The 12,576-nt window shown below is 40.6% G+C and overlaps 1 protein-coding gene across 1 annotated transcript in view; it reads right to left on the bottom strand.

Annotated features, from left to right (window-relative positions):
- Positions 1-12,576, bottom strand: part of LOC103513199 (Fanconi anemia group D2 protein homolog) — a 27,426-nt gene that overhangs the window by 7,454 nt on the left and 7,396 nt on the right. Inside the window, exons 7-25 of the mRNA XM_008478010.2 lie at positions 12,194-12,393; positions 11,200-11,410; positions 10,339-10,635; positions 9,602-9,906; positions 8,959-9,091; positions 8,563-8,695; positions 7,955-8,003; positions 7,648-7,782; positions 6,934-7,223; positions 6,459-6,598; positions 5,865-6,138; positions 5,187-5,438; positions 4,686-4,857; positions 3,760-3,975; positions 2,923-3,148; positions 2,030-2,225; positions 1,513-1,665; positions 938-1,108; positions 414-603 (exon numbers count right to left, since the gene is read on the bottom strand). Of these exons, the coding sequence (XP_008476232.2) occupies positions 418-603; positions 938-1,108; positions 1,513-1,665; positions 2,030-2,225; positions 2,923-3,148; positions 3,760-3,975; positions 4,686-4,857; positions 5,187-5,438; positions 5,865-6,138; positions 6,459-6,598; positions 6,934-7,223; positions 7,648-7,782; positions 7,955-8,003; positions 8,563-8,695; positions 8,959-9,091; positions 9,602-9,906; positions 10,339-10,635; positions 11,200-11,410; positions 12,194-12,393 (3,739 nt within the window). The 3' untranslated portion in view covers positions 414-417. The remainder of the gene's footprint in view (positions 1-413; positions 604-937; positions 1,109-1,512; positions 1,666-2,029; positions 2,226-2,922; positions 3,149-3,759; positions 3,976-4,685; positions 4,858-5,186; positions 5,439-5,864; positions 6,139-6,458; positions 6,599-6,933; positions 7,224-7,647; positions 7,783-7,954; positions 8,004-8,562; positions 8,696-8,958; positions 9,092-9,601; positions 9,907-10,338; positions 10,636-11,199; positions 11,411-12,193; positions 12,394-12,576) is intronic.

The raw sequence follows: 12,576 nt of genomic DNA, 5'->3' as shown, positions 1-12,576 counted from the left end.
CGCCTGTAGTAAGATAGCGTGGGGGGGGGGGGGGGGGATGTATCTTGGAACCGCCTTCGCATTATTTTAAAGTACATTACCTATTTTACATCCACGCCTATCCGGAAACGGGAAAGTTTGATCAATTTCCGCTCCGGCCAGGATTCGAACCCGGTACCTCCGGATTGAGAGGCAGTGCTCTTAACAACTCGGCCATAGAGGTGGGCAAAATCAATTTACCCCCCGAGGCACAGTGTGAGTTTAAACTCCGTTTAAGTTTTAATCTTGGTTTACGCAATCTGATTGACTAAAATTTTTAAAAATCAACCAATCAGATTGCTTAATCCGAGATTAAACTAACTTTGCGGCCCCGGACCTTAGTGGATACGCTTTTTAGAGCTTGGAAGGTACATATTCCTGGTTCCCGGTCTTACCTGTCTAGAAAGAGTTGGAAGTATTTCCCGGCTCACTATCACTAAGTTCATTCCCACTGTTATCAGCAGGATCGTTATCGGGGACTCCAGTATCATTGTTATCATCTTCGTTATCACTAGCAGGGGCAGGACTTGTCCCCTCACCCTCCTCTTCCTCTTCTCCTACATCTGAGTTACTTTCATCAGAATCCTGTAACATTAATAGATTAACCGAACACTTCACCTTGTTTATGTTGTTTTGCTGCTATCAAAATACTTTTTATTTGGTTTATACTTGACTAGCAGGTTGCCCGTGGTTTGCCACGGAAAATTGATCATGACTCGAGATCGGTTTAGATTTCGGCAAAATCCTCCCTTTGTGTACATTTAGAACATATTCCTATCAGTTTTCAGCTTTTTAGGTGTTGAGGTTCTGGACTTCTGGACATCAGTATTTGAATGGATCTCGCTTTTATAAATAGGAAAAAGAGTACAGGGAACTTTTTTTTTCCAAGCCTTGCCACATCTTTTATTCTAAGACTTACCTCATCCATATCTATTTCTCGACCGGCCACATCTCTTATTCTAAGACAAGCCACCTGGATGGCATCTCCACATTTGTTCTCTTTCATTATAGACGATACTCGAAGGATAATAATTTCCATCATCTGCTTCATGATGGGCAAATCTTTGGTAAGTTGAAGATCCTCGGTTTTCTGAAAATAAGATTAATGAGTTCTAATTTCTTGATTTCGAATGTCAGCTTAGGACCAGAAGTCCCACCAAGGTAATAGTTTCAATAGTTTGGGATATGTAGCATTTTTTTTCCAAGAGGTTTTTTTTCCTACTCTTATCGTCCCAAAATTGAAGAGAGGAGGACAAGAGAAATGCAGACGTTCTGACAACGAACATCATCTGTTCAGGATAAAGTTCGCCGGAAGGGAATCAAACCAGCGGCCTAGTGCTTACAAGAAGACCAGCGGCCTAGTCCTTACAAGAGACAAGACGTGCGCGCTACTTGCCAAGCTAACTTGGTTGCCGGAAATGTTGAAATTGAAAAAGAACCAAAGCCAATCTGTCCCAATTTTTTGGCACGTGAATGGTGGAAAATTATACTTACCTTGGTATGATTGCATATATTCTGAATATATCGGGTGGATACTTGTAGTTTCTTCAATATTTTACACACAAGATCGTTTTCCGACACGAAATTGTCGCCGCTCAAATGTGCAAAGCCTTCCTTTAGGAACAGCTTGAATATTTCTTTGGATTGCTGTGGAACACGAAGAGAACATACATATCTAAATATGTATAAAGGTTAATGTTAATTATGGTTAAAAAAAAAAAATAAAATAAAATAAAATAAAAAAATGTCAACTCTAGCCAGCAGTGATCGCACGTTGAAAGCACCAATTTCCAATGTTTCACTGAAGTTAAGCAACGTTGTACGAGTTTAGTATTCGGATCGATGGCCCTCTGGGCAATTCTCGTCAGAACTCCTTTAACTATTATTCTTCCCTTCAAAAAATGTGCTTTATATACATACCTACCTACTTTTTTTTCAGAGTTAAATCCCCTATTTGTCTTGAGCGCTTTAAAAATGCTGAATGGCATGTCGTTCGCGCTATTCCACATACCTTGATGAAAGCAATGAGATTCATTTTCGATTTGTGCATCAGCTTGTCTTTCAGAACCTTGACCAGAACATCCATGTGTTCAAAAGTTTTCAGCCAAACCTCCAGAATCTCCTTACTATCACCAGCGTCCATCTTCTGTTTGATTTCATGAAGAATTCCCTTGCATAGACATCGAATGAGTATATGCAAGTTAGCTCTGAGAACATAAGAGACATTCTTTCTTAGAAGTCGGAATATTGAGAAAACACCTTTATGTTGTTGTTGTTGTTGTTGTAGCGGCATTAGCTATAGCTGAAAGGTGATGACAAAATAGAGAAAATATCGCTTCTATCAGCTATCAGCCAATGCACCAGGGTGATGGTCTCCTTTATTTATCTCTTAATTCTGTTATTTATCAAATAAATACATTGGATTCGATTAGTAAAATGCACTATGTAGTTTCATTTTCATCAGTAAATGGTTTCTTTTAAAATTGTTCTCAGGGGCAAGGTAAACCTGTACCCTTGACCAATGGAGTGTGCCTGAACGCATGTTTAAAAACCTAGATTTTCAACTTTTGATATTTACATAAGTAATGTCGTTAAATGCTTTTCAAATCCATAATGATAGAAATCTACTAGAAATAGATCAAATAAAAATAAATAAATGCCGTTTCTGTGTTATTATATCACAACTTTGGTGCTCACTGCAGCATTGTAGGATTTCCAAATATCTCAATAATCCAGCACCCAATGTTTACCTACCATGCTGGCACCGGTCGCTTTGCGCATCCCGTCGGGAATGGAACCCGGGTCTCCCGCGTGCAAAGCGAGCTGACTAAAAACAGATAACTGCTTCACTGAACTACTCTAATCCTTAGCTTAGTACATATAATATAGTGTACATTTACTTACTTTCCTATGGTGCATATCGTATTGAGACGTGACTCTGGTTCTTTGAGTTCATCTATATCCGCTATAAGGTTAGCAAACACCTGATCCAAGTGACTAAGCTCTCCGGTGGCATATTGGAAGTGAGTCAGCAATAGATATTCTTCGTCAGCACAATAGAGGGCGCCCTTCTCTTCTGATCCAGTCAGCGTGTACCAGCGACTAGTCAGGAAGTGCCACGCGATCTCACCTGGGAATCAGGGGGGAAATAAATTACAAATTGGCCAAACCTCCAGAATCTCAATAAATCAAATACACAATAAATTGATGACAAGGGACAAGTTAAATCTATAACCAAAGGCAAGGTAATTCAACTCAAGGTACCCTTGACAATTGTCTGAAGTTATGTGATGTGTTTCAATACAATAAAATTAATACTTATACATTATACATCAGACCACATTTCAAGATTAAACATAAATAGATTAGGTTAAGCAGATTTGATTAAGGAAAAATCTAACAGACCAATCTTAATCCAAACTTTAAAATCAACCAATCTCATTGGTTCACACAAACAGTTCAAGAATTATATGAGTTTAACACAAAGAGTGGCTCCGAACATACTATTAAGGTGGAATTCGTTATGATACAAATATTGGTGTAAGCACATGTGACTGAACACTGAACAGAAATAATGGTAAATTCCCACTCAAGTTTATGATTTTGGCCCTGAAAGCTACTAATATTATTTTCTCGAAGTTTTGTCATGATTTTAATCCTAAAAGCTTCTAATTTTCCCCCAACGACAACGCCCCATCTAATAAACAGTATTGTACACCGTAGTATTCGTCATAAACTTACTGATTTTGACTTGAATGTTCGTCACATCTGGAGACAAGCTAGATAGCGCTCTGAGCAGTTTCATATAAGACACAGCAGCGGGCAGATAGGATACAAATTCATGGAATGTGCTCAGATATTCAATACTCCCAGTCACGAGGGAAGGCAGGTCTTCTACTTTCTTATTTGACACGGACATGTCGGGGCTGCCACATTTAACGAACACACACAGACCGTCTGGAATTAAAGGGAACATAGAACAGAATATACCCTGCTTTACTTTACTCTCGCAGTCTGAACAAGGTGTTGTGTATTTTTTTACAAATACTCGTAGTTGTAAATTTTGTAAATAAAAAACAGTAGGTACTAAAAAATAATAATAAAATAATAATAATAATAAAAATCAACATATGCTGGGTAAACACTTTTTACTTTCATTTTTAATTTACTTGGCCTTGACGCCCGACCATAAAGCCAAAGTGGTGGGTAAACACTTACTTATCTTGTGGAATTAGAACTGAGTTATCCATAAGAATCCTGGACTGAAATCAAGTTTCAATGTGCATTCCAATATCAGACCAGGATTTTACATGGGAATTGGAATCTAGGGATATTCATGGAATAAGGATATTCCTAGATTGCTATTTCTGGGGATTTCATCAGTTCAGGTTAACAAAGGTTGCTAGTTCTGGGGTTTCCTTCCAATTTCTTGGGATTTCATCAGTTCATGTTAACAAAGGTACGGGGTTCGAATCCCATCATCAATACATTGCACTCACATTTCGATTGCAAATACATATTTCAACGGGTTACTTTCTGGTGTTCTCGTGTTGACCCAGCACATAAATGGGAAGTATTGTGTATCGTATCTCATCGCCCATCTGATGAGGGACATAATATGGGATGGGTATGCTACGACACAGACCACACGAGTCTATTATACTTACTCAAAAGATGTTTAACGTGTGGGCTTTGAGTAGGATTGGTCTGGAATCCATTCCATGAGAACACTAACGCCATAGATTTGAACAGTTGAGCTAGACAGAGCTTTATAACTCGGGTCTCAGGTTCAAACAGAGCTGGTACATCATCTATCTTATCAAACGCTACCCAGGTACGCTGGAAACAACATCAAATCTAGCATTATTTAGAGTAGAGCCTTTTCACTTACAGCATTACCAAGTGCCTTCTTGGCAATCAATTCTCATTTTTCAGTAACCTTTTATACACTTGTATACCCTCCACTGGTCGCTACTCGATTAATGTAACTACTGAATGGTTCTTACGAGGCCAAGTGCATCCTGTACTCCAAGCAACAGAGCTTAAAAAAACTTCGGCCCACCAGGAATCGAATCCGGGATCTCCGGTGTGCAAGCCTCGTGAATAGCTCATCCGTAACAGGGATTTAGCTAAAAACTCTCTGCACATTTCCACCAGCAGCTACTTACATGCAGATAGTTGGATATATTGGTCGTATGCTTGCAAAGACTGGGCAGGACACTGAGGTATTTCTGCACAACACAAATGTCCTCAAAGGCATCCAAGTGATCAAAGCCAAGGGTCTTCTCACTGGTTGCCACTGACTTGAGGGCAGACACTTTCTTGATGGTAGGCGGCAGACACCGGTCTAGTTTCCTTACTGCATCATTCAGAAGGAATAGGTACTCTGACGGACCTAGCTGACCACTGAACTTACCATCCTGAGGGAAAATAATAGGACCTTATTTTAACCTCTTCGAAAATTACCCATCGGGCTCATTATCACAACTGTTTAAAGTCCTATACATATATTGTCAAGTTTGAACGACTTCGAGTGAAGTCTTGAAAAACGTCAACTCTTTTCGAGCTCAATCAAATTTTTGGCTGTAAATATGTAGCCGGGGAACCATAAGCCTCACAGTGGGCTTTTTGTTTGAGTTGGTTGGAAATAAGGTGAAGGTTGTATTTAATTTTATTGATAGTTTTGAAAACAAGATAATTAATGTGATTTCTCAATTTCTTTAGCCTTAAGATACCATATTCTCCTGTATCTCCCCAAGATGATCTCAGGTGAAGCTGATAATCTCGGGTACCATAAGCTTTGTACAAAACAATACAAAGATAATTAAGATCTCCTGCATTTGTACCTTCTCTGGAGTGGGCACCAGGACCAATGGTTCTCTCAAAATGAGCCACACATCTGTCTCCAGCTCACGAACAAAGCTCTGGTAGAGCTTCATATCTGCTTGCAATACATCAGGCTTCCCCAAATCCTCCTCCAAGGACATTTCTGCTTCCTCTCCCCCTGCTACGGAGTTATCAGGACAAGTAGACCTCATCGTGTCATCACATTTCTTTCTCTTGGTCCCTCCTGATTTTTTCTTAGCGCCGCCGTCTTTTTGATTCTGTTTGGATGCTTTGCTGTAATATAAAGAAATAGGATTAATAGGAAATACTGACCTAGATTTTATTTTTTATTGTTATTATTTTTTTATATTCAACAAGGATTACATAAAAGATTGGAGCATCTGTACAAATGATAAGAACTTGGCACACTCGACTTATATTTAAATCCATCTTTACTATGGTTAGAAAAAGAAAAAAAAAGCTTTCAGACAAATACTATCTTTCAGACAAAGAGGTACTTTAACTGGGACTGTTTAATTACTTTTAGTACAATTTAGCGAAAAGGCACTTAATTTTGTCATTTTTGGCCCACACCTCTCTCTGTTTCGACTTACTTTTTATCAGCGGCAATGGGGTTCTTCACATCCACATGGAAGTAACATTTGGGAGGACAGAATGCACTGGAGGACAGAAGGGGTAAGATCTGAGATAGTTGCTGCAGAAGAAACACCAAGTGCTGAAGTCGGAGTACCACCTGAAATGTTCAATTTGAAATGGTAAACTTGGCCTGGCGCATTGCCGTGAGCTCAGATAGTTCACTGGGCTTTACGGTATAAATTGTACATGGCCTTAGTCATTAGGTTTGTATAAAAAAGGCAGCCTAGTTAGCTTGTAGGGTGGAGCGGCTGCCTTGTAAGCACTAGGCTGCGTGTTCGATTTCTGCCAGGGGCGGATTTATCCTGAACAGAAAATGTTCGTTCTTGGAACGGCTGGCTTTCTACTATCCTGTCTTCCTTCTCCCTTCGATTTAGGGATGATAAGACCTTAGCAGTTACAGTTCCCTCTACCAAACCTCTTAAAAATTATTACCTTGTTGGACGGAGAGCATTGTGACACCTGCACCGAGCTTTGAGTCGACTCACTCCCTCTCTTCTTCTTCATCGTGTTGGAAAAACAGTTGAGGATCTCAATGAACCAGTTGACCGCTATGAACAGGCTGGATACAACCAGTTCCTGATGAACACTGGATAGGTTGGAGAAGGAGTTGATATCGTAGGCGGAACGTACGGGGAGAATCAGACCCGCATCTATGAGAGTGTCGATGTTGGGGAGATAGTCTGCTACGCGGAGTAGCCGCATGAATACCGGGAGACACACCACTGGGGAAATAGAGAAATTGTTTGTGAACCAAAATGAAAAAGACCATGTTTATTCTGCCCTACTACGACGGAAAAGTCCCTTTACGCCAGCAGTCTAAACGAGGTCTCGTATATTTGATGGGGTAATAATACATACATACAAGATTGAGAGAACACAGAGAGAAATTTGTTGTGATTTTAATTCTCATTTATCATCAATCCTTCCTTTTACATTAGTACTGCCGCCACTGGTCGCTACTGAATAAAAATAGCTACTCAAACTCAACTGTCCTCACGAGGCTCAGTGCACCGTGAAATCCAAGCACAAAAACGAAGGAAAAAAAAACTTCTCCGCTGGGAACTGAACCCGGGACCTCCAGTGTCCAAGCTTTGTGTGATACCGACACGACTACGCAGATTGCTAAAAAAAAGTCTTTTTTCTCACCTAGTCCGTTTCGCGTGGACTTTGCTTGCACTACTAGTTGACCAATATTAACACTCAGGCTTCCATTGAGACAGAATTGTGTAGAACATTTCAGTGTGTCAGGATCAGTTAGGTTCTCCGTTTGAAAGTTGTCCAGAGGAGAGGAAATGTTCAAGTATTTCAGGAGTTCGAGGTCCGATTCTACCATTATATTTGACGATATCTCTGCACAGAGCTGAAAAAAACTTCGACCCCGCCGGGAATTGAACCCGGGACCTCCGGCGTGCAAGCATAGTGTGATAGGAGGTTGCTCAGGTGAAGTTGTCCACGAAGAAGGTCTCTTTCAATTTGGTTTTGACTAGTTCAGCAACTTTCACCTGTAAAAGAACGAGAGGCAGCCTAGTTAGCTCAGCTCTGCCTTTTAAGTGCTACATCGTGGGTTCAATTCCCGTCCGGGGCGAACTTTATCCTAAAGAGATAAGTTTCGTTCTCGGAACGACTGGCTTTCTCCTGTCCTGTTCCATTTCTCTCTATTATTTTGGGAATAAGACCTTCGTTGTTAAAGTTCCCTCTTGTCTATCAAACCTATAAAAAAAAGGACTCAAGCAGTCATAAACTGCCATGACCTGCATTCATTGCTGACAAGTACACACACAACAGGGATCTCAAGCAAAACCTCCCATAGGTTTACTTTGATTTCGATAAACAAAGAGGTATAACATGATACCTACATATATTGCCCCGGTTCCCGGTACAACCCGTTGTTGTTGTTGTTGTTGTTTTCAAATGTCTGGAATATTGACCATGGCCATTATCCTAAAGAAGTCCAACTTACCTTGTTGTTGCTGTCAAATGTCATGGAACTTGACCACTAGGCCATTCTCCCTCTAGCATCCCAATATTTTTCTACAATGTCAGCACTGGCTTTTAACTTACCTTAAAAGTGACGTCAATATTGTTCTCTCGAAACAACATACAAGCGAGCTGATCATAGAATAGTCCCAGCACATCACTCCCTCTGTTTCTCAACTTATCGGTCACACTGTGTACCAGATCCAAAGCTTTAGTGGTGCGCTCTGTGATGGGAAGAGTGCAATTAGCAGTGCCTCCAGTATCGTTGGAATATTCAGAGGATAGACTGTTGTGTTCCCCGGGGGACACTAGCGCTACCTGTTTGATCATCAGGGCAGCTCCTATCACACCTGAGAAATAGAATCGAGTGTGAGCCAGGTTACCGAGGGATCCAAAGGAGTATGGGTTCGACTTGGGCTTGGAGTTACTCTGTTTCTCAACTTATCGGTCACACTGTGTACCAGATCCAAAGCTTTAGTGGTGCGCTCTGTGATGGGAAGAGTGCAATTAGCAGTACCTCCAGTATCGTTGGAATATTCAGAGGATAGACTGTTGTGTTCCCCGGGGGACACTAGCGCTACCTGTTTGATCATCAGGGCAGCTCCTATCACACCTGAGAAATAGAATCGAGTGTGAGCCAGGTTACCGAGGGATCCAAAGGAGTATGGGTTCGAATGTCAACTTGGGCTTGGATTTGTTGATAAATTTGTTTTGAGAATTTTACTATGTGTTTGAGAAGCTTGGGAAAGTCGTTAACACATGTGACGTTTGTCTTATGTGACAGATGGTGATGCTTTCTTTTGTTGTCTCTCATATATATGAATATTACATATTATGATAGACATCGTAAAAGTGACGTTCCGAAGCGTGGCCTGTGTGGTAAATACACACATATTGAGCTTGGCACGCAAAATCAATAAATGCCCAAGTACACAATCTTCTGTTAAAATTTTTCCCTTGTTAATCCCACTTCCCAACCCACCTAATATACACAAAAAGCCCACTCTGAGGCTTAGGTAGGGGAAACAGTCATAAAAGGTGGGTTAATCTTATACGAATAGGTAGACCCACACTCACGTGACGTGACGTAACGTGATAGTAATGTGTTTCTACCTTAACTCACCTATGCGAAGTGAATGCACTTCCACGCTGGACAACTTCTTCTGCACCAGAATGTGAATATCATCAGACATACTATCATCATCCGAGTGTGATAGGAAGCTCAGAATATTCAGCACCTGTCTCATGTCCATTACGCTGAAGTCTTCCAGTTTATTAAGCAGGATCATTACTATGGAGGACATGGGCTGCACTTTGTCCTTGAACCCAAGACAGATGACCTTGAGGATAGCTAGGGCGTTGTGAACACTGGCAGCATCGCCACAGCCAATCACAGACACGAGATCGCGGAGTAACCAGCAGACCCATCTGTTAAGGAGGGGACAATATTAGAACAACAAATAGCCAAAAAGTCCAGAGGTATATGCTCGATTTCATGAGGAGAGGAAATGTTCAAGTATTTCAGGAGTTCGAGGTCCGATTCTACCATTATATTTGACGATATCTCTGCACAGAGCTGAAAAAAACTTCGACCCCGCCGGGAATTGAACCCGGGACCTCCGGCGTGCAAGCATAGTGTGATAGGAGGTTGCTCAGGTGGGTACTAATATTAATAAGGCTAAAAGCAGAGTGGAGCAAAGAGCTTTTTGCTCTCAGGTCTATGCGGTTTAAAGTCGGCGCTGCCCTCTATCTAACTGCTCTATAAGCTATGCTTTCCATTCCACTCTGTTTTTAGCCTTGAGTAAGTTCTTGATACCTATTTAATTAGAAATCCCATACTTCCTTATATCTTCTACTTGCCTGCCCTGTAAATACTGCATGAACTGAGACGTAAGCTCTATTGTGAAAGACACGACAGCTCTCTCACTGGACCTTATGAAATGACTGAGTAGTTTCATTAGGGACATGAAGTATGCTTCATCCTTCAGTACAGGAATATACAAGGCCAGTGCTTCCTGTACGAGTGAGCTGTTCATTTGTCCTGCTAGAATTAGGGAGCGGAACACTTTGACTACAATCTCCTTGTTTTTGTCCGTCTGGCAGCTTGAGTACATGACTATCATTAACATCAGGTCGATGGGCTTCGCTTTGGTGGTCCTGAAAAATGAAGCAATCATTTAGGTAGATATTATTAAGCAATTCTTAAGAACGAAGCAAGTCCTTGAGACCTAACAAAACAGAAACAAGTTGTTATTCAAACTTGGAGTAAAGAAAATTGTATTTAAGATGTAAGTAGTCAGTGTTTTGGGGAGATCATTGCGGAACCTTGTGCAACACGTAGCGTTTGACTATTGGTAAGTAAACCGGGTTTGTTGAAGGTAATTATCTGAAAACAAATGATCATAATATAGTCGACTTAACACAATCTAATCTATTAATTAGAAAAAATCTGGTGTGAGCATCACACAACTTTTCTTATCCTATTGAATGAGGCTTATTGGGGTATTCTACCGTAACTTTTACAATACCTCGAACCCTTCAGTCAGTACAGCTGAAAAACGAAATAATTAGGTAGAAAAAATCTGGTGTGAGCATCACACAACTTTTCTTATCCTATTGAATGAGGCTTATTGGGGTATTCTACCGTAACTTTTACAATATCTCGAACCCTTCAGTCAGTACAGCTGAAAACCGAAATAATTATAAAAAAGACAAACTCACGGCTGAGTCGAACTCTGTTTCGCCATCATCTTGCAAGTTTTGAGCCAGGCCTCGAAGAATTTCTTATTGAACAGCATCTCATCTTTGATACAGGTGAACACTTTCTTCTGAGTTTCCACACGTAATTTCTTCTCAGCATTCATTTGCATGGAGAGAGGCATCTGGGATCTAGTCACAGGACGACCTGTGAAATTTAGTTCAGACCGGATACCTGGAAAGAGAGTAATAATGATAGCTGGTTAGTTTATCAAGCGTGCCGGAACGAACGTCAAGAGATTAAAGGTAGAAACACTACCATCACACCACGGAGTAATAATGATAGCTGGTTAGTTTATCAAGCGTGCCGGAACGAACGTCAAGAGATTAAAGGTAGAAACACACTACCATCACACCACGTCACGTGAGCTCACTTGAAGTCATGGTAGTGTTTCTACCTTAAAGCGCAGCTCAGCCTATATTAACATTAACCGAGTAATAATGATAGCTGGTTAGTTTATCAAGCGTGCCGGAACGAACGTCAAGAGATTAAAGGTAGAAACACACTACCATCACACCACATCACGTGAGCTCACTTTAAGTCATGGTAGTGTTTCTACCTTAAAGCGCAGCTCAGCCTATATTAACATTAACCTTAGACTAAATTAAAAGGTATCACTCTTGGCTTGCCGGAGGTCCCAGGGTCAATTTTCGGCTCTGAACTTGGAGTTCGGGATGCACTCAATCTCGTAAGGACAATATTGAGTAGCTACTTCAAACGAGTAAAACACTAGTACCATCATTTTTATTTGAACATTAACATTAGACTAAATTAAAAGGTATCACTCTTGGCTTGCCGGAGGTCCCAGGGTCAATTTTCGGCTCTGAACTTGGAGTTCGGGATGCACTCAATCTCGTAAGGACAATATTGAGTAGCTACTTCAAACGAGTAAAACACTAGTACCATCATTTTTATTTGTTTAATCATTCCATGACAAGCACAGTGAACTGAATTTACCATTGATGACGTCATCATATGTATCTCCACATGTAGAAATAAGAAACTTGACTATTGCAGGTAGAGCATCCAATGAAGCTCTCTTGATAGACAGTATAGTGGCCACTTGTACTGTACTGAGGATCTCTTCAGATAGGGTTAATATGGACAGGGTTTCCAAGATGACTGGCATCAGAGATTCATCATCTTGAAGTAGATTACTGAAATCAAAGAATCAAGTATGGAAAATAATTGGAAAAATATGGATATTAAAAAAGAAAATCAAGATGTTTAAAAGATTTTTTCCCTCCTTTGCTTCTACTTCTGTTCGAACCCACAGTTTGACTTGAGTCCACTTTCCCCCCACCCCCTCTCCATATATTTCTATCTAGGAAAACACTAAT

Source organism: Diaphorina citri, unplaced genomic scaffold (assembly GCF_000475195.1).
Source record: "Diaphorina citri unplaced genomic scaffold, Diaci psyllid genome assembly version 1.1 scaffold939, whole genome shotgun sequence".
NCBI lineage: Eukaryota > Metazoa > Arthropoda > Insecta > Hemiptera > Psyllidae > Diaphorina > Diaphorina citri.
Note: the sequence above shows the minus strand (reverse complement) of the source record. Positions and strands in the feature narration are given on the sequence as shown.